The sequence below is a fragment of the Aethalodelphis obliquidens genome, unplaced genomic scaffold (assembly GCF_003676395.1).
Source record: "Aethalodelphis obliquidens isolate GAN/ISIS:26980383/991018 unplaced genomic scaffold, ASM367639v1 scaffold1, whole genome shotgun sequence".
Taxonomy (NCBI): Eukaryota; Metazoa; Chordata; class Mammalia; order Artiodactyla; family Delphinidae; genus Aethalodelphis; species Aethalodelphis obliquidens.
The window spans coordinates 55,670,465-55,691,395 of NW_020837945.1; the positions used below are offsets into that span (position 1 = coordinate 55,670,465).

Here is a 20,931-nt window from a genome sequence, read left to right on the forward strand (position 1 = left end):
TTTAAAGACAATGAGACAGCGCTGCATATACTGATCCTGATATGGAATGATCTTGAAGATATATTAAATGGAAAAAAACAAAAGCATATTCTGGATGCTATTACATCCATATTTATATCCACATAATGATTTATATGGTTTTATATACATTGACTGATTTTGGATGAATTCATAAGTAACTAGTAAAACCATGCCTCTTGAGAAGAGTAATTAAGTAACTAAAGACAAGAACGGGATGAAGACTTTTCACTGTACTGTATTCCATTTCACATGTTCTGAATTTTATACTATGTGCATGTACATAAAATTAAAATTATACAATTACACAAACATTTATTAAATGTTTTATTGCTTTTGTCCAAAGTTGCAGACATTTCTAAACAAATAAAACAAACAGTTGTCAAGGAAAATGTAAAACACAATTCTTACATATATGTAATATGTATTCATATTATGCTTAGAAGATTGGCTCTTTTACTATAACTCAATAATAAAATTAACATATAAAATATATCTCAAAGTTCTTTTGGGATGTATATTATCTGCTTTACTGAGTACTGGCTGTAGTGGAGAGGGGTATAATGTCTTTCTTTTTCAACTCAAGTTTCAAAAGGAGGTGATTCTGTAGTTCTTTGGCTCTTAAAAACCACTGTTTTCCAGTTTTTACAATCTTTTTAGTGAAAACAAAATTTAAGCCTAAATGACATTTCCATCTTTCTTAGCAGCTCACGGGAACTAGAGAACTCTAGAAATGGTTTCTGAGAGAACAGGAAGAGTTAGGGAATAGAACTGGGAAACATACAAATTGTAAACCAGTCTCCATTTCTAAAACATAAAATTTTCTTACTGTTAAACAAGATGAACTTTACAATAACAAGTGCAAAGGAGATATTTTTACAGAATCTTCTTTTTTTCTTATTAGCATTTTAAAAAATGGAATGTCTTTTCTTTTAATTTTGAGAAGTACTTTCCTTTTTTTTGAAAGGAGACTATGTCCTGTACCTGCAGTCATTTTATTTAAAAGTCTTCTGAAAAAGGAGATTACCTTCTTTAAGCAGAGCTTCTAAATAACTGTCAATTTGCTCCAGGTCTCCTGCTGGACCGCCCTGGAAAAGAGAAGCAACAATCATAGGAGGGGAAGAAGCTACAGGGTTTATTCCTGTAATCTGGGTGGCCTTGGACCAGTCTTCCCTATGATTCATGTAGCAACAAAACCCAGCTTGCATTCGAATAATGCTTTTAACCTTTTGAAATGTTTTTGCATTTAATCTCATTTTATGCTCACAAGTGGTTAGGAACTTGAATCTTTTTTTTTTTCTTCTTCTTCTTCTTTAGTGGAAATTAGTTCAACTGTGCTTTTTGGGTTTTTTTTTTCCCCTTCTATATAATTACTTGTCATATTCCTAAAGCCCCCGCCCTCATCTCATTTTTCTGTTATAGGCTCTCATGAATTTTTAGCCTTAGAGGCAAAACAGACGGGTAGGCAAATTCTGACTTCTCTGTTTCTCCTTTTTCCTCTGCAGCATCTTTTCCCACAACCTTTGGCTTGCTGCCCTGATCTGTCCCCTTTTCTCTTTCCCTCAGTTCTCTATTGGGGTAATCACAAGCTCTCCTTCCTTGAGCTTCTTGATCCATGAACAGCTGGACAAATGCTCCCTCTTTACTGACCTAAGTCTCACTCCCTCAGGCCCAACCATGGGATCAACTCATTCTCCAACTGCGCTGATGGACAGGAGAATTTTTAGGAAGGACCTTTCAGAAATAATCCCAATGTTATTATTGTTTCCAATAAGTGTCTGGCACTATCATAGTTTCTCCATCCCTCATCTGGTTCCATTAAATGTGTTTTTGCTTTGCTCCCTTTGCCCTAGATTTGCTCATTCTTCTAACAAGCCTGAATTGTACTGAGTCCCAGCTTTGTAACTAGGACGCTGTTTGGGTTTCCATGATACTGATATTCACTAGGATTTCCAAATATTCACTGACCCTGAGGAATGCCCTGTGTGATCCTTTCTGACACCGACAGCTCTCAGCCTGTTCAGTCTGGTCTAATCCTTTGGCTCCTGCTTTCTACCCTGCAGACTAGACTTCCTGCTAGGACTCCAGGTTGATCCTGTTCCCAGGTTCTTCATGTGCTGCCCCAACCGTCTGTTCCAGGTCCACCGCATCTCATGTGTCTGCTCTACTCCATCGTAGCTGCTCGCGCAATTAAAGGCACTGAGAATGTAAATTTCAAGTGGGGGATGAGAGTAAACATATCTGGGCAGGAGCCTTTTGAGTACCTCTACAATGATACTGGATAAAACATTTCACATTCTGTGGGCTAAAGCCCTTCACCTCTTTACTAAAGTTTGTGAATAAAACAAATTAAGTTAGTATAATTACTCTGGCTACTGTGAGGGAACCCAGGGGTTTGACACAGAAGGAAGAGTAAACTACTATTCTTTCATTTTGTTTTTCCTAGCTGAACAGATTTGCTATTGTGAGAACCAAATAATTTTTATGAACTTTCTTGATAGACAGTGGTATTCCATTACTATGATAAAGAACTTCTTTGGTCTCTCTAGTTGTTCTTGTTAGCGAAACAACAGTCATCACTGAAACCCTACCATGTGTGAGGCTCCACCAGACCTTTCACATGCAAAAACATTCACCACCCTCTGTAGCCACAAGAACCCAAAGGAGCTCCACTCAAATCCCACTCTCACAAATTGGCTTAGGTAGTACTGTTGACAGAAGGACAAATATAATTACCATTATGTGAAAATCGTTAACTTTAATCATCCTTTTTATTTTAATAATGAAACATTTTAACTGTTGCCTAGACCACCCAAGAAGAGAGGGATCGTCTCTTTTGGCTATATACTTAATCAAAAATACTTTCTGTGTTTTTATTTTGTATTTTATATAAGAGAAATCCCAGCAAATCCAAAGATGTGTAGTTTTTGAAAGAGCAATGAACTCTCACACTGACTGAAAACCAGACAGTCGGCTTCAAAGTCCATGCTCATCATGTTCAATACTGATGCTCAGCAAGTTTCCTCGTCTGTCTCTCCGCGACCCCCTTCATGGGCAAAGCCGTCCTCCAGGCCTCCAGGCAGGTTTCTCTGGGAGACAGCTCCTGCCCTCTCTCCCTGCATGGCCCAGGAAGGACCTGTCTCCTGTTCCAGACTCAGAGCCTATGTCTGAGTTTTGTCTGGGTCCTGAGACAATTTTCTCCCCGTCAGACCCTATTTCCATATACTTTTTTAAAGCAGGCTAGATGATATCTAAGGAGCTTCCAGTTTACCATGACAATAAACTGAAACAAAGGCTAGTCTTGAGGCAGCCCAGAGAGTGCCCAGGTGTCCATCACCAGTGCTGGGGAAGCAACACAAAGTGTTGGGTGCTGAGTGTATGATGCCAAGTTGCTCCAGACACAGACCTGCCCTTGCGGGCCCCCAGAGAGCTCTCTGACCCCCTCTTAGGGAGCTTTCCTAGGAGTGAGTCCCACTGAACAACCTTCGTTTATACCCCAAGGAAAGCTGAGAAACACAGTCATAGTTCCTGGGCTCACTGTTGATTTCTCAATTTATTTCTAGCATTTACAGAAAGACTTTTGAACATTGGATATATACACTTTAATTTTTGATGTTTTCTCCCCAGCATTTGTATATGCTATAGTAGAAGATGGGTATTTCCTCACTGGCTCAATCTATCATAGAAGCCCAATTCTTTATGCATTCAAATATATAAATAAACAAGAACAGTAATTCATAGTTACATGATATTTTCCTCTAAGATTAGAAGAGTCTGTTTTTTTAACCTCTGTATTAGGATAAAAATTAAAATATTTTGTTGTCTGAAAAAATTAGGAAAAAATTTCCTACTGGAAATATGCTACTGAGGAGACAGCATGATCGAACTATACCAACAGCACAAGCAAAGCTTCTGATTTTTTAAAGGGAAAATATAATAGGCCTTTAAAACAGTGTTCTAATTTATACTTTCAAAGTTCATTTATTTGTGATTTCAATATCCATTAAGAGAGAGTTAGGGCTCGGTTAAGTGACTCGTCCAAAGTCATAAGTGGATGATGACATTAGGATAGGAAGCTAGCCCAGCGCTCTCTACACAATATGTGTTCCTATTACTCAAATAAAATTTCATTTCTTACCAGCTGAAGTTTCTGCAATAATACTGTCAGTTTCACACGAAGATTATTCAGTTTGTCTTCAGTGACTTTTCTTTTTTTTTCACATTGTCCCAGGGATACTTCATTAAGCACTCCTCTTCTGTTTGCATCATAGATAACGGATTGCATGGTTTCCTTTAGTTTTTTTTCATATTGGACCATGTAAACATTACGGACCTGGGAATGTTTTAAAAACAGTTTTAGTACATTTTTAAAATATTACTTTCCTCCCTAATAGCAGAATATTATATTCCAATCCTACACATATATACCACGTGTCAATCTGTACATATGTACTATGGGTGGTCTACATTTAAGATATGTTGATCCCTTAAGGAACTAACAATCTGATGGAAGAGGAAGAGAAAGAAGGAAAAATGCACAATAGTCCAGTAACTATAATATAAAGAGGCACGCCAAGGTCAGCTCAGAAACCCTTGCTTTGGAATAAAGAAGAAACCTAGTAATGCTTGAATTTCTTCTCCTACCAGGGCTACCGTATTCTTCAAGGCACAAAGGGGATAGGTGCCTGTGACTACTCGCCACAGCACCAGTAACTCACAGATGACGACAGAGTGTCCAGCCACTTGGGGCTTTAAATGTGTGCTTTATAACTCAAGTCTGTAGCATCTGAAAAGCACAGAAGCTACAGTAAGAGGAATTCCTAGTCTGCCACTCTCCTTGGGTTCCCTAATCTGATGTAAAGAGTACGGTTATATACTAACGCATGTGACCTTTGCTAATTCAAGAGTCTTGGTTATTTTCCAAGAGCTCGTGTTGCACCTGAAACACTCACAGAATAGAAAGAAGTAATGGAGTGGCCAAATGCTTCCATTTCAAAATGACATTAATTGCCTGTATCAACATTTTGAGAGGGCCGGGGGATATTCTGAGAAGAGAGATACAGGGAAAATCCTGTTTTGATAAACATTTGAATGTTTCAGCAATAAGAAGATTTCTGTATTCTAATATGCTGGGTTGCCAGGAAAATTATAAGGTAGGCTCGTTTGTCTTCTGGGTCCACCCTGTCCCCCTTCACCCTCCTCCACTACACTCACTAATACATGCAGGCCCTTCCCCAACACTGCCACATCATCGCCTTTAAGCACTCATTGACCTCACACATTTCTCCTTTTTCTATAAAATTCTTTAAACAAACAAACAAAACCCCCTAAGTATACTGAATTCTGTTTAATAGACGTTCACCAACTACTTCCTAAATTCGAGGCACTGAATTTTATTATAGGTGATGCAGAGATATGTAAGATTCAGTCTTTGCTCTCAAGAAGCTTCTAGTCTACAGAATGAGATAATACAAGTATGCAAATATTGTATCTTTATGGGAGAAAATGTATTGTGCCCCAAGTAAGGCACAGATATTATTAGAGTTGAGAGGCGGGTGTGGAGTCTCCATTAAATAGAAGAGCATTAAAGTCCTGACTTAAGGTATTTGAGTTGGATTGACATCACTAATTTACCTCCAATTATGTATACTATTCATGTGCTACTAACTGAGAGGAATATTTGGGAGCAAGGACCCAAATACCACTCCACAGTAGTAAACAATGGCCATATATGTGTGCGTTTATATATATACACACATACATTCACACATATATCATATGTTGTATTAAAGGTGAGACTTAATTGTGAAATCTATAGATTGCCACGTAAAGAAATCTTAGATTTCTTTTGAGACTTACACTGCCTGGATGTTTGTGTGAGGGCACAAGGAATTAGACTCTGAAATCCTTGACCTGGCTCTGCCTCTTCTTACCTCATTTCCTGAGTTCTAGGCCTCGCCCATCCAGGTATACATCAAGTTCCCTCCTGCCACAGACCCTTTGCCCTTGCTGCTGTCTTTGTTCAGCAGATTCAGCTCCAGATATACACAAGGCTCACTCTTGGTCTCAACCAGTATGAAAACGTGGCTCAGATATTCCTTGCTCTCTGTATCTGAAATAGCCTCCCCTTCCCCAACACACCGTCACTGTCTATCCCCTGGCCTTGCACATTTTATGGCACATCACATTGTATGTTTATTTATGTTTTATTTAAGTGTTTGTTATCTATCTTTCCCTCGGGAACGTAACCTCAATGTAAAAAAAAAAATTGGTTTTGTACACCTCTCTATTTCCAACACCTGCCACAGGGCACTAAATAGTGAAGAGTTAGGACAGCAGATGTTCAGAATTAACAGCAAAGGGACTTCAAATATGAGGGCCAAACCTGCCTTGAAATGCAGGCTACATTCTGAGATCTTGGAGGGGCATCCTTTTTTGAACATGCTCAATTCAACCTACAAGAAGTTGATGGCTTAAAACTAAGGCGATAACCACCTCCTCCAAGAAGCTTCACAGGTGCTTCCCGTGGAGGCTTCTGTCAAACCCAGGAAGTGAGATCTCCCACGGCCTGAAGGTAGAGTAGGGTAAATAATTCAACACAGCTGGAATAATGAGGACAGAGTCATGGACAGTTCAGATGTCAGCAGCCAATTATAGTTCTTAGTTTTCAGAACTTCAGAATCTTATAAGCTTTTGCCATCCTAAACAACAGCCAGGAAACACTTTCTTGTAAAAAGCAACAACAATAATAAAACAAACCAAAACAAATAAAATTAAAAATATAAAAAAAAATATTACCTAGAAAAATAACAGTATTGCTCATCAGCAATAAAAAGAAACACACGATTGATATACTTAATGGATCTGAAGGACATTATGTTGAGTGAATAAAGCCAATCATAAAGTGACACCTACTGTATGATACCATTTTGATAACATCCCTCAATAAGTGGTACTGGGAAAAATGGACAGCTACATGTAAAGGAATGAAATTAGAACACTCCCTAACACCATACACAAAAATAAACTCAAAATGGATTAGAGACCTCAATGTAAGACCGGACATTATAAAACTCTTAGAGGAAAACATAGGAAGAACACTCTTTGAGATAAATCACAGCAAGATCTTTTTTGACCCACCTCCTAGAGTAATGGAAATAAAAACAAAAATAAACAAATGGGACGTAATGAAACTTCAAAGCTTTTGCACAGCAAAGGAAACCATAAACAAAACGAAAAGACAACCCTCAGAATGGGAGAAAATATTTGCAAACGAATCAATGGACAAAGGATTAATCTCCAAAATATATAAACAGCTCATGCAGCTCAATATTAAAAAAACAAACAACCCAATCCAAAAATGGGCAGAAGACCTAAATAGACATTTCTCCAGAGACATACAGATGGCCAAGAAGCATATGAAAAGCTGCTCAACATCACTAATTATTAGAGAAATGCAAATCAAAACTACAATAAGGTATCACCCCACACCAGTTAGAATGGGCATCATCAGAAAATCTACAAACAACAAATGCTGGAGAGAGTGTGGAGAAAAGGGAACCCTCTTGCACTGTTGGTGGGAATGTAAATTGATACAGCCATTATGGAGAACGGTATGGACGTTCCTTAAAAAACTAAAAATAGAACTACCATATGACCCATCAATCCCACTACTGGGCATCTACCCAGAGAAAACCCTAATCCAAAAAGACACATGCACCCCAATGTTCATTGCAGTACTATTTACAATAGCCAGGTCATGGAAGCAACCTAAATGCCCATCGACAGACGAATGGATAAAGAAGATGTGGTACATATATACAATGGAATATTACTCTGCCATAAAAAGGAACGAAACTGGGACATTTGTAGAGATGTGGATGGATACAGAGACTGTCATACAGAGTGAAGTAAGTCAGAAAGAGAAAAACAATTATCGTATATTAACGCATATTTGTGGAACCTAGAAAAATAGTACAGATGCACCAGTTTGCAGGGCAGAAATTGAGACACAGATGTAGAGAACAAACGTATGGACACCAAGGGGGGAAAGCGGCGGGGGTGTTGGTGGTGTTGGTGGGATGAACTGGGAGATTGGGATTGACATGTATACACTAATATGTATAAAATAGATAACTAATAAGAACCTGCTGTATAAGAAAATAAAATAAAATTCAAAAATGAAAAAAAGAATGTTTATACAGCATGCTACATTCAAAATCATATTCAGTCTCTCAACGTTCACTATTTTGTAACCAGCAAACTGTATTTCCTTCAAGCACTAGCGGCCAGTTTAGCCAGTTTCCTGACTTATGCTTCTTGCTTTCTCAGGCTAACATCTCAATGAGGTTTCTAAAAAAGGTAACACTTTTGACAACTTTTAAAGCTCAATATAAAAGGACTTCTGGTTGTTTTAACATTTTAATTAAGGTGAGTATAGAATTGTAACAGGATGAGAGGCTTAGTTCTGCTGGTTAAACTCACTCTTGTAGAGGTATTTGCGGCAGATCAAAAATGGAATTCTTCCAAACCCCATTAATTCAGAATGGAATTAGGATTTGAAAGAAAGAATATTCAACTGAGATTTTAATTTTCTGCCTTGAATTTAAAAAGTCAGAGCTCTGGCAGCTCTGGAGCTCCAGAATCCTAATAAGTTTGCACAAAGTAAGGCAGGACTACAAAATCTATAGATTTTGCACCCTATTTACAAGAATATGCATGTGTTTGTGTGGGCAGACACTACAGCAGAAACAATCAACTTTGAGTCAATGCACAATAGTAAGGTCCAGATGCATTCAAAGCTACTTATTGATGTTGCTAGGATATGAGAGGATTGCTAATTTCAAGGATTCAATAATCTAGTTGAGGAGAAAATAAAATACAGGAGACTACTGTAATGCAAGGCAGAAAATTTAATTAATGCTAAAGTAGAGTTTTAAGGTCCTCTCAGAACACAGAAGTCAAGATTAATTTCACACGGAGAGACTGAGGTAGCCTTGATGTAGAAGGTAGCATTGATCAGGCTGTACAAAGGGTGGGCAGGATTTCCAGAGGCCAACCGTGGACTGGGAGAGTGGAGAAGAGTATTCGGGGGGACAGCACGGGGAAACGCTCAGAGGCAGGCCAGTCTAGTAGGTTGGAGCAACTCCATTTTGGATGGAGCAGATGGCTTGCAAGAGGAAAGAATAAAAGATGGTGGTTCAGGTTGGGTTGCAAAGGACCACCAATGCTGTCATGAATCATCTGCTACTCTTAATAGTTATGGGCACTGCTGATGTGGTCAGGGCGGGTGACCAAAAAAGTTTGTGCTTTACAAAGGGTCCTCCCTTTATTAAACGTACACACCTTAAAGCAAGGTGCATAGAGTTAACCCTACATGGATTTCAATAAATGATTTCAATAGTTTTTATAACCATCCACTTAAAGCTACTAATCATTAATAAAGTCCTTAAAACCAGTTTCATGTGAAGAAAATCGTGATTCCAATTGTTCTGTATTTTGCTTGCAACATCTCCATTTCAACAGGAACTCATGGTCTCTTGACTGTTTATCTTGCTTTGATTCTTTGAATTCCATTTGCCCTGAACATTACGAGGATTCTACTCATCATCTATGCTAACACCTTGAATAAACATTTATTCAGTCTGGCCTCCAAGACCCAACAACTTGGCTCCATTACTGAGTGTAGACACTGAAAAAATATCATTTAGAAACAGACATGAAGGACATGTATAAGCTTGGATACGCTGAGATGTATGATAAACTAATTCTTAGCAAATTTCTAAGTTTTTTAGTGTAAATAGTTAAATCAGAGTTCCCTAACCAGTAGATAAGGATGTGTCAAGAGATCCAGGAACCCTACTGGTGATTTGTCAAGCTGGCTGCCACAGAGTTGGGACAATTCCTGGTGGGACAGTAAACAACCTGCCTACCGCATGCCCTCCCCACACCATATTTTACTGTCAGCATCTCCCCATATACATCTCACCATGTAATGTCAAGGTCTCTAGTAAGTAAACAATAATTCTTTTATGCCAATAGGCTGAGAAGCTGTAGTATACCTACTGCAAGTAATACTTGCAAACTTTATCATAAGGATGAAGTATTACAGTCTGGATAAGAATGAGATGGAATAAAGTGAGGTAGTGAAAAGAGCTCTGGAGTGGCACAAATCTGGGTTCCAATCCTGAATCTACTACTTACTTGCATCATGACATTGGAACGTTATCTTTCTGGTTCTCCATTTCCTCATTACTAACATGGAGATAGTGGCAGCTATACATCCCAAAGTTGTGAGAATTAAATGAGGTAACATATATAAAAGGCCTAGTTTAGTGCCTGGAGCTAGTGGCTCTTAATCAATCACAGTGTTAGATTTGCTGATGAAAATAATACTAGTAAAATAATAATAATAATAGTGCAGAATAGGGTCAAAAATATGTTGGATAAAAGCTGTCTTTTACTCTAATTAGGAAATGACAACTAAGTCTTCACACCGAAAATGTTCAATTACTGCTTTTTCAACAAAAATGCTACTCAGAAAATAAATTCACTTTTCAGTTGAACAGTGATGAGAAATTAAGAACCACAATATTCCTTCATTTCCAGTTGCTTATCACAGGCCAGTAGGCACTCAGGCAGAAATATCAGAGGCAAATATATCAACAGGGGTATTACATTTAGGCACACCCTAAAATCCAAACACTTTGTGACACAGCCTTTCTAAGAAGAAATCTAGTTTAGGTTCTAATTTTCATTTCAAGTTTGCCTAGTTATATGCTTTGGGGAACTTCCCAATTCTATTTCATTTATAAAACATGAATATTCAAACATATTCCATTCCCCACAAAAGAGATGAGGCGGCGCCTGTGCTTACAGCTGTGCTGTGCACAATTCCAGGAAGCATCATTCACCTCCCAGTCTTGCATATTATTATGAGAGTTTTCCAGAAGATGGCTGTAAGCATAAGCGCTTGGAAGAAGATGCTAGTATATGTGCTAGTGATAGAGCTGGTGCACCTGTTTGAGCAAACACAGGTGAAGTGTCAGCAGAAACCTAAGCATCTCAATATTGATCCTGGTGCCATGAAAAGTTCTAGACTGTTGTGGCCTCCATGAAGTATCTGGGAACCTCAGTGGCTGTACTGGCTCCAGTGCTAATCCCCTGTGTTAGTTGGGCCAGGTTCACATCTTGGAGTCTCAGTTCCCTTGATTGTGATTTAAGGAAGTTGAGGGCCTATGATTTTTTGAGATATTTCTCTAGTAGAACTGAAGGACTCTAGGGACTCTTCCCTGCCACCACCAAGGAAACCTTTAAGAACTAGATACACAGTATTATAAGAAAACTGTAAAAAAAACCAAAACAAAACAACAAAAACAAAAAAGCATCTACCCAGAGAGAGAGAAAGGTTGTAATGAAACACACCAAAAAATACCAGTGATCTTGGAATGGTTTGGGACTATGGATGAATTTCTTAAAATTCCTTTTACTTTCTTTTATTAGCATTATTTTATAGCTGCTTTTAAAATAGAAAAATCATAAACTTAAAAAAAACTGTTGATAGAATTTTAAAAACCCAGAGAGATATCAAATTGTCCAAAATAATTAAAGACTTTTATACAAAAGATTTCTGATTTAGCACAGTGTCTCAAGGATCCAGTGAACCTATTGCTTAAAGACTCAGAATGTCATGTTTCCTGTTCAAAATATAGTCCTACTCCAAGTGTTTCATAAGCTTTATGGTTTGGAAACATTTGCATCTTTAAAATTCAAAAAGATGTTGCTTTGTGGCATCTGATATGCTACAGATTAATCTAAGTCTTGATAAGTAAATGCAAATTTGATTTCCTTTCAAACCTAACATTTAGAAATGTATATTATTTCTCCTTTGGAATACAGGATCATTTAGAATATAAATGATTACGTTGAAAGGAAGCTTACCTGGTTGAAACACATTTTCAGCTTCTTGTTTGTCTGTTCTGGGCATTGCTCCAGCTGTTTTCATAAATCATAACAGAACAGGATATTAACTTTTAGGGAATGAGCTGTCTACAGTAGTTATAACATGCAAGTACCTAGTATAAAAAAGCATCAAAGCCTAGAACTTGCCAACATTGGTGCTGTGGGTCTTTTAAGCCAGGGTCTAATTATATTATACAACATGGTTTTAAAATTTTTCAGATGAAAAAGAAAATCAAGGTGAAGGAAAAGTAAATGATAAATAATAAAGCCGTTGGAGTCTAGATATCTTGGATGGGGACGCCACAGAAATAGACCAGGGAGAGTCACTGGCATGTGGGATAGTATTTAAAGTCAGAGACTAGCTGAGGTCACCTAGAAACAACATTTAATAGAGAGAAGAAAGTGGTCCAGGAACAAGCCCTCAGACACACTGACATTTAGAAACCAAATAGAGAAGGAGCTGCCAGTGCAGAGGATGGGAGGGAGGGAAGCAGGAAAATGAGAAGTGTGTTGTCAAGGAAGCTACATAAAGAAAGTGCTTCAAGAAAGAAAGAGTGGTCAGCTGGGCTGAAGAGGTCAGGTAAGATAAGTGACTACTGCACTTGTCAGCACAGTGGTCACTGGTGGTTTGACAAGACAGTCCCAGTGACGCTGTTGAGTCAGAAGCCCCACGGGAAAGAATGAGGTGAGAGTAGACGGTGAAGAAGCAGAAACAATGATGTAGGACTTCATCCAGGATCAGATGAAGACACATGGCACCTGTGCAAATTAATCATGTGGTGCTCTTTTCACTGATAGCTTTTCATGTGTATCCATCCCTTCCACAAGCAACACCGAGCATGAGGGTGGCGAAGAAGGCCCCCACCCTCCTGTACCTGGCGGGGCTCTTCCAGTCCCGTGAGCAGCTCTGGCGGCCTGAGGCCTGCACCCCTCACTCAGCTTCACCACAGCCTGCTGTGACTCAGCAGCTCAGGGACCGCCCACTGTGGGCCAGTGCCAGGCTCACCCTGTGCACCCCAGGTAGCTGCTGATCAAAGTTTTCCTTCCCATCATATATAGTATTGCCTCTGAGAGGAGATTTGGTAAATGCAATTTTCTTCATCTTTCCCTGTGACGTCTTAGTGATTCTAACCCAATCTTCACCTCAGTTCCTCATAAAAGGTAGCTGAGGAAGTGTATCTAAGGGATCGGAACTATTTTTGGTGCAGGGAGAGAAGTTAAGGACTATATCCTGTCTCTTTTCATCTCAGAGACTGACTACTCTCAGTTTGTACAATCTTCCCAGAGTTTATTTAAACCTTGGCCATGCTGGTTTCCCATGCAGTTTTAATTCCGAGTTACCCACTTAGTACAAAGATCCCCATCGTCATTCACTTAAGCTATTCTAGGTCCTCTCATTGGTAACCCTTTACATTTTTCTTCACTGAAGATTCAATTCAGGGTGTTCTGTCATTCCCTCAAAGTTCAAAAAAAGTCAGCTTGCCTCCAAACTTGCTGTAAGTTCCTCCAGAGACGTGTGGCCAAATTCTGATGGTAGACAATACTCAGGGAAAAAATACAGAAGAATCTCCCTAGGAATATAAGCACAGCAGAGATGAGAATACACCAGGAAAAGAGATGCAGCGCTCATGTGTCCGAACTGGCTCTATCTCCTGGGTTTTGTTAAATATCTTGGCAAAGACGAACATTTGTGCCTGCCAAGTAGTTTGTTTTTATAAGTGGCATCAAAGTGTTCTTCAAAAGGCATTGACTGGGGAGAGGGAGGAGGCCATGGCTATAAAAGGGCAACAGGAAGAATCCTTGTGGTGATGGAAGTCTTCTGTATCTTGACTGTGTCAATGTCAATATCCTAATTTCCATATTGTTCTATAGTTTTGCAAAATGTTACCATTGGGAGAAACTGGGTAAAGGGTACAGGGGATATCTCTGTACATTTATCTTAAAATAAAATGTTTATTAAAGCAAGCAAGCGTGAGCTCACAATGCCCATCCATAACCAAGCAGTCCAGGAAAGCCTTGCACCTACCTGAATTTCTCCTTGGCAGAGAGCTAAGTCAGCATTGCAAAATTCCCGGAGGAAAAGAGGCTGACTACAGGCTTACTGACTTTTTCCCTAAGAAAACCAAAGAACTTAACTCTTCGGAGTAATTCTTTCATCAGGGCCTCCGGGACTACCCCTAGAAATCATACATGGACCCTGCTCTTTCCAGACAGCATTGTTCTGACAGGTGCTTCCTTTTGTCAAAAGGCAGGAGCACCCCACCCTTCTAGTGTGATGGCTTTTCTAGGATTAATCCCCTAGATGACATACATTTCACTCCTGGGAGAATATGAAATCTAGAAATTTACAGTTACCACATCTTAAAAGTACATAGAGTGTTTTATGTTGAAGTGTTCCAAGAACTTCATGTATATTACCCAAGGGACTTACAAAATTTTTCAATTATAAAATAACATGGCACACAAAGGATAAGACAGCTATTTCTTATATAATTTACATTCCTAGTATTTTAATTATATTATTTGTGGCAATATTCATTTGTAATTTTAAGGAGATTCAATCCAAAAAGTTAAAAATCCTCAGCATTTCACAACATCAAATGTAACACACACACACACACACACACACACACACACACACACAGTCCTCAGAATTATTTGCCTGGCTGGTAAGAAGATGAGTAGGGAAGAGGCAGGATGAGAAAGGGCTTCTGGGTATTTAAGCTGAGCAGAAATCAGATGGCATAGAAAGAAAAGCTTCAAGTGGAGTCCCAGGGAAAGGAGGCCTGTGGTCAAGTTTACGTAGGTTTCGTAGAGGAGAAGTGGTGAGAGGTATTTTTAAATACAAACCACCTCCTTCCTCCCCTAAATCCAGCCTCCCTTCCTCCAATACAGGGTTGAAACCCCTGTACTGGTCCTGAGTATTGGTCCTTTTCATGGTGGGTATAAATTCTGTGGGGTTTAGATTTAGAGCTAATCAGCAATCTTCCAAGGAAGTATTTCTAGAAAAACAAATATTCGGAGGTGGTGGCATTTGGTAGGGAGTGGGAAAGGGTGAAGGGGCAGGTTGGGGAGAGACAAAGCTCTGAATCAGTTCTGGATTATTCTCAGTCTGTGAAATCTCTACATCAAAATTTACATGAAACACCATTATAGTCTGAATAATGTCTCACACGTGTGTACTATTATTTCTAAAGACAGGTAAAGAGACAAAGACACACAGAGAGAAGGAGAGATTATTTTAAAGTGAAACACCTTACCTAAAGGTTTTATTGGAATCACTTGTCACAAGTAGCTCATCATGTTGTATTTTCTCAATATCCTCAAGCTCATTAATTCCACAGACATTCCCTGAATGCTACTAAAACAAAGCCTTTATCTAGCGCACCTTCCAGAGCCTGGCATCGTGCCCCATGCTAGGAACCCAATACATTCTTATTACACTGAATTCAGCCTAGTAGGGAACGCAGACAAGAAAGAAAACTATTCCAATACAGTGTGACAGAAGCTAGAAAGGGAATACAGCACCATGGCTACCTAGAGGCGGGGCCCAAATTCGTATTTGGGAAGCCCCAAAGGAAGAGTAGGAGTCAGCTAGCTGTGTGGGGCAGGGGAGTACAGCCTGTGAAGGAAGAATGCCAGGCCAACTGCACTACATGTTGGGGAACTGAGTATTTTCTGACGGTATTGAGCACCCTGGTCAGATTCATCCATTCTTTATAAAGTGCTGGAAATGTGCTAAGTGTTGCTATAGGCTTCATATAGAAAACTTCATGTCACCTTTATGGAAGCGCTCTTTTTTTTTTTTTTTGGCGGTACGCGGGCCTCTCACTGTTGTGGCCTCTCCCGTTGCGGAGCACAGGCTCTGGACATGCAGGCTCAGCGGCCATGGCTCACGGGCCCAGCTGCTCCACGGCATGTGGGATGCTCCTGGACCGGGGCACGAACCCACATCCCCTGCATCGGCAGGCGGACTCTCAACCACTGCGCCACCAGGGAAGCCCTATGGAAGCTCTTTGATTAAGGACTTATTCCTATTTTGAACCTCTCTGGTTCCCTAATTGTTAAGGATCCTCATCTCCACGCCCACCTGTACTCTCCTTTGCCCCTCTCCCTCCAAGACCTTAGTATCCACCTTTGTACTCTCTCCTCCATCTCACTTCTGCTAAAAGGCTCTTCCCTTGGGGATTCTGTCCCACGAGACTGACTGGGGAGGAAGACAAATTATCCTGCTCCTGTAGTCTCTAGGCACAAACGCACAGACCTCCGCATTTTCCTTTTCCTGAAAAATTAATCCAGGAAAACTGTTAGATCCTCTTAAAAACTGTAAGCTACCAAAAATCATAAATGTGGGAGATGAATGTAGATGCTTAAGAACTCTTTAAAAATTCCTTCATTTATTGTCTTGAGTCCCTTTCTTCGATGCAATTCTTCAATGACACCTTCTTTTGTTCCTGAGGAGGGTATATATAATCAAACTTCTCTCCACCCTCAAACTTCAGGTTTCCTTTAAGACAGAAACAGTGATCCTCTAATTCACAAAAGGTCCTTCAACGATGTGCTCAGCACAGAACTATAGGAATAACCTGGTGTCTGGAGTATCGAAATGGATACTGTGTATTTTGGAGGGACTCAAGAACCAAGTGCTACCATTCAAGGGGAGTCTTTTCTTACCAAGAACACCCCTTCTTCCCTTGGAGCTTTTATTCATAGTTCCACCCCAAACTTGCTAATAAAATCAGGAATTTGTCTTTATTAACATTATCTCTCTTCTTGGGGATTCAAGAAATAAGTAACCTGAAGATCTTCCAGAGGTATTGTTTGCACCCAGGACTGTAATAGGTTCTTGGCTATAATGCCCATTTCAGTTGAATTCCTACAGAAACCATATCCATATCTACAAGTTTGAGTTGGGAATTTTTATAGAGTTCAACTAGCTGAGCTACAACACTAAATCAGCTCTGTCTCCATATATGACAACAAAGCTTTGAAAAGCTCCAGCTAAGGGCCATTTCCTTTTCATTCCATTGTCATATCCTTTCTCAACAGGGTAATTTTTCCTTAAGAAAAATCTTTCTTGCATTAATATAACTCTGCTCTTTCTAGACATGAGCAGAGATACACAGAGGTTCCTGGTTATCCTGCTGTTCTTTTTAAAGAGTAAACTAGTTAATAATAAGCTTGGTCTTGGCTAAGGAGAAGAGCAAGCCTCCTACCTGAGGTAGAGCGAAACTCTCTCCTTCAACCCAGTGAAAGGCTATGGAAATGGCATGGCTCCACTTTCTAAAACCAGGAGTCAGGTCCTGGTTTTTGATAGACCTCAAATGCTAATTTTATTTTATTTTTTTTGTGGTCTTTTCTTTTGCTTCAGTAACTGGCAGCAACCTGTAAAAAGTGACTTTCTTTTTAAAATTTATTTTTGGTATTTTTAAAAGTTAAGATAACATGAAGCATGTTTGCACTTTTGTAGAGGTGAAATAAATGAAGCCTGACTTATATCGAGTTTACATATACAACAATAAACTAAAACAAGGCATTATAGGTTAGCATTTGTGAGTAAGGACTATGAGACCACACTGCCAATATTCAAATCCCAGCTCTGCCACTTAAGAGTTTTGTAATGCTGGGCAAATTACTTAACCTCTGCATACCTCAATTTTCTCATCTGTAAAATGGGGATAATAAAAGTATCTATTTATAGGGTTGTTGTAAGGTTTAAGTGAGTTAACATATGCAGAGCCCTTAGGACAGTGCCTGGCACATAGTAAGTACATAAAAAATATTATTATTATTGTTGAAAGTGATTTGAGATTTGATACTGCTTCAATATTTAGGACCATTTGGTAAAATTTAACAATCTGGATCTCAGTTTACCTTATTTACCTCTGATTTATTCACACAACTCAGTTGCACCCCATTATTTGAAAATACTTTAACATCCAGTAGTACTATTCACTGGTTTTTACATTAATCCCTTTCAATTTAACTAAAATTATTTTTGAAAATCTACTAATACACATTGGACACTGTGGAAAATTCAATCTGTTTTCAAAGGAGTTACTACATTTGGGGATTAAATAAATTAATACACATAAAACAAAACATAATGCAAGATAGGAAAATGTTAAACTGAGCATAATCGGGTGATAAAAAAGGATAATAAGAACGACTATTTTTTATTAATCTATAACATGAAACTAATAGAAGAGGCCCATTTAGCAGTGTAGGAAGGGATAAGGATGATGTCATGTTCAAAGTGAACCAAGTGGAGGGAACACTCCACACACTTCAAAGGGCCTGACTGCTCTCTTATCTGTGATAAGCAAGGCAAGTCTGGTGAACAATCGTGAATGTAAAGAACATGGTCCCCTCCACACTGTACATGGCCAGCCACAATCTTCATGCCTGGAGGAATTTAAAGTCTAGTAAACACAAGGACTAATATGTGGACCAGACAATAGAATAGTGCAGTACAGGGAAGAAAACATAAAGAAGACAAGAAATCTGTTTTCACTGGTGAAATGTGAGAAAACATATGACATGCTGCCAAAGGCAAAAGAGAAAATTGGTAAATGAGGAGCTCCTTTTGTTCCAGTTAAAGCCTTGTGTTGTGTACAATCCTTTTCCCACTGAATATTTTTATAAAACAATCACCACAAAAAAATTCAAGCTGGTACAGAAAGGAGCTTATTTATCAATTCATTTGGCTTTCAGAGTGTTCAGTTGATAACAGTATGATGATTTCAAGTACTAAAGATTCTACATGTTCATTAGGGAGATGGTTTCTGGGAAATTTAAATTTTCTAGTGATGCCTAATTATAGAGGTGGATGCACCTTAAAGCCTTAGTACACTCAATCAGATTATCTCCTTTTTGATCACATGTAACTCATGAAAATGAATAATGATGATACACTTAGAGGCAGAACAAAAATTAGCCAAGAAAAAATAAAGAAAATGATAATGCACAGTTGTACATCCAAACTCTGCTGCAACACACCAGGCAAATCTCTCCAGGCTCATAGTGCAGAGAGTAGCAAAGCGTGTGTGGGTGTCTGTGTGTGTGTATATGTAGTGAATATTACAAAAAGTGTGTGTGTATATACGTAAGTATGTACATATGTATGTGTGAGTATATATATACACCGTGATTAAAAGCAAGAGCTTCCAAATCAGGGAGCCCTGTCCTTAGTAGCTGTGTAATTGTCCTTGTGATTTTGAGTGTTACTTAGTTTCTCTTTTTCAGTTTAGCGTTTTAAAAAAAAAAAATTAAAAATAATACCAGCCTTGTAAGTTTGTCTAAGGAGCTAATGTATACAAAGCACTTAGGTGACTGTGTAAAATATAATAATGACTCATAAACAGTGGCTATTATTATCATCAAGAAGGCCTGGTTCACTTGAAGCAATGTCCCAGTCATTGACATGTCATATCCATACATTTTTTAATAATATGCACACATTTATTCAGATATACACAGGCATACTGATATATAATTTTTTCCATACTACCATGTCTTAGGGACCAATTGACATGCCTGAATCTCAGAACTAGTGAGTAAGAAACCAGGATTCAAATTTAAGGCTACCCAACATCAAGGATGAGGATCTTACATACTACGTCCAGAAGAACACTGATAGAAGGCAAGAAGATGGTTGGAGAATCCCATTTTCTAGGGACTATACTGTAGGCCATGGCAGTATGAGACTGACATCCATCCAGATCACTGGACGAACGGCCTTTTCAACCTCATAATATTTGTACAACCCTGAGGTCTGGCTTGCTTCTGTCCCGTTCCCAGGCTCGTGCAAGCTTGCCAACCCAGACACTGTGCAGAGCTGGTAGTCAGAACTTACTGTTCAGGAATGCAGCACTCTGGCTTCACTCCTTGATCAGTGACCTGTCTCTGGATCCCTAGTGTCATTAGTGAAAATGTGTCCTGATGCAAAGTCCAAGTTGGATCCACCTGAATATAACAAGAGCGTCCTCCTTTCTCCTAGGGCAGGACGGATGTTAGGTGTGTGTTCCTAAAGGATGGTAGGTGGGGGCCTCATCCATGTAAGCACAGCCCCGCAGCCCTAGACACAGAAACTTCCATAAAGCCCAGGGCAACTGCAGAATGCAATTCATGGCTTCCAGTGGTTTGCAGTCTACTGTCACACACAGGAACCTAGACCCTATCCTGGACCTGCGTAGGGGCCATAGCTCCCTATATATATGCCCCACCTCTAACTTTCTCTTCCTTCCTGTTTCTATCCTTTGCCAACTCCTTTCTTCAGGAAGATTTTGTCAGTCACTGATCAGAAAGTCAAAGTAACATCCTAAGGGAAAATACTGTTCCAGCTAGAGCATGTTGTATTTCCCTCTGCTGAAAGCCTCTTACCTCACCCAGGCCCCTCAAAGCTTGTGAAGCCCAGCCAAACCAATTGGCTGTACTAATTTAGTGGTGCTTCTGCTACTGTCCCCCACCCACTCATATGACACCTATTTGAGAGCACTCTTCTGTACACTAACTTCTTTGGCTTGACTGTAAAGCCCTCTCCTATCATTGGTCCCTACCTGGAAAAACTCTGAACCTTGGACTTTACCCACTCCCTGTCTCCATCCTTTGAGAACTGAGATCCAGATATTTAAACCCCTCATTAACCATGCCCACAAATGTTAAGATTGTACACTGAACCAAAAAGTAAAACTCAGTTTCTCTCAATAAGTTCAGGATCTAAAGCTACAAAAAGAGACTTTCTAGAAGGCCATAATGTCATGAGGGTCTTCGTGAGGCAGTAAAAAAAAAAAAAAAGAGAAAGAACGGAAAGAAAGGGAGGGAGGGAAGAAGGAAGGAAGGAAGAAATTCAGTAAGAATTCTTTTTTTTTTTTTTGCCCCGTTCATTATAAATGGCCCCTATTTGGTTTTGTTTTTGTTTTTTTTTTAACATCTTTATTGGAGCATCATTGC

General features: G+C 39.3%; 1 protein-coding gene across 3 annotated transcripts in view; it reads right to left on the reverse strand.

The window, feature by feature from the left end:
• Positions 1-345: 345 nt before the first annotated feature.
• MORC1 (MORC family CW-type zinc finger 1) overlaps positions 346-20,931 on the reverse strand; it is a 350,777-nt gene continuing 330,191 nt past the window's right edge. For all 3 annotated transcript variants that reach the window (XM_027104268.1, XM_027104263.1, XM_027104274.1), the window contains 4 exons: positions 13,463-13,550; positions 11,959-12,012; positions 4,157-4,351; positions 346-1,106 (listed from right to left, as the gene is read on the reverse strand). In XM_027104268.1, the coding sequence (XP_026960069.1) occupies positions 1,014-1,106; positions 4,157-4,351; positions 11,959-12,012; positions 13,463-13,550 (430 nt within the window). In that variant the 3' untranslated portion in view covers positions 346-1,013. The remainder of the gene's footprint in view (positions 1,107-4,156; positions 4,352-11,958; positions 12,013-13,462; positions 13,551-20,931) is intronic.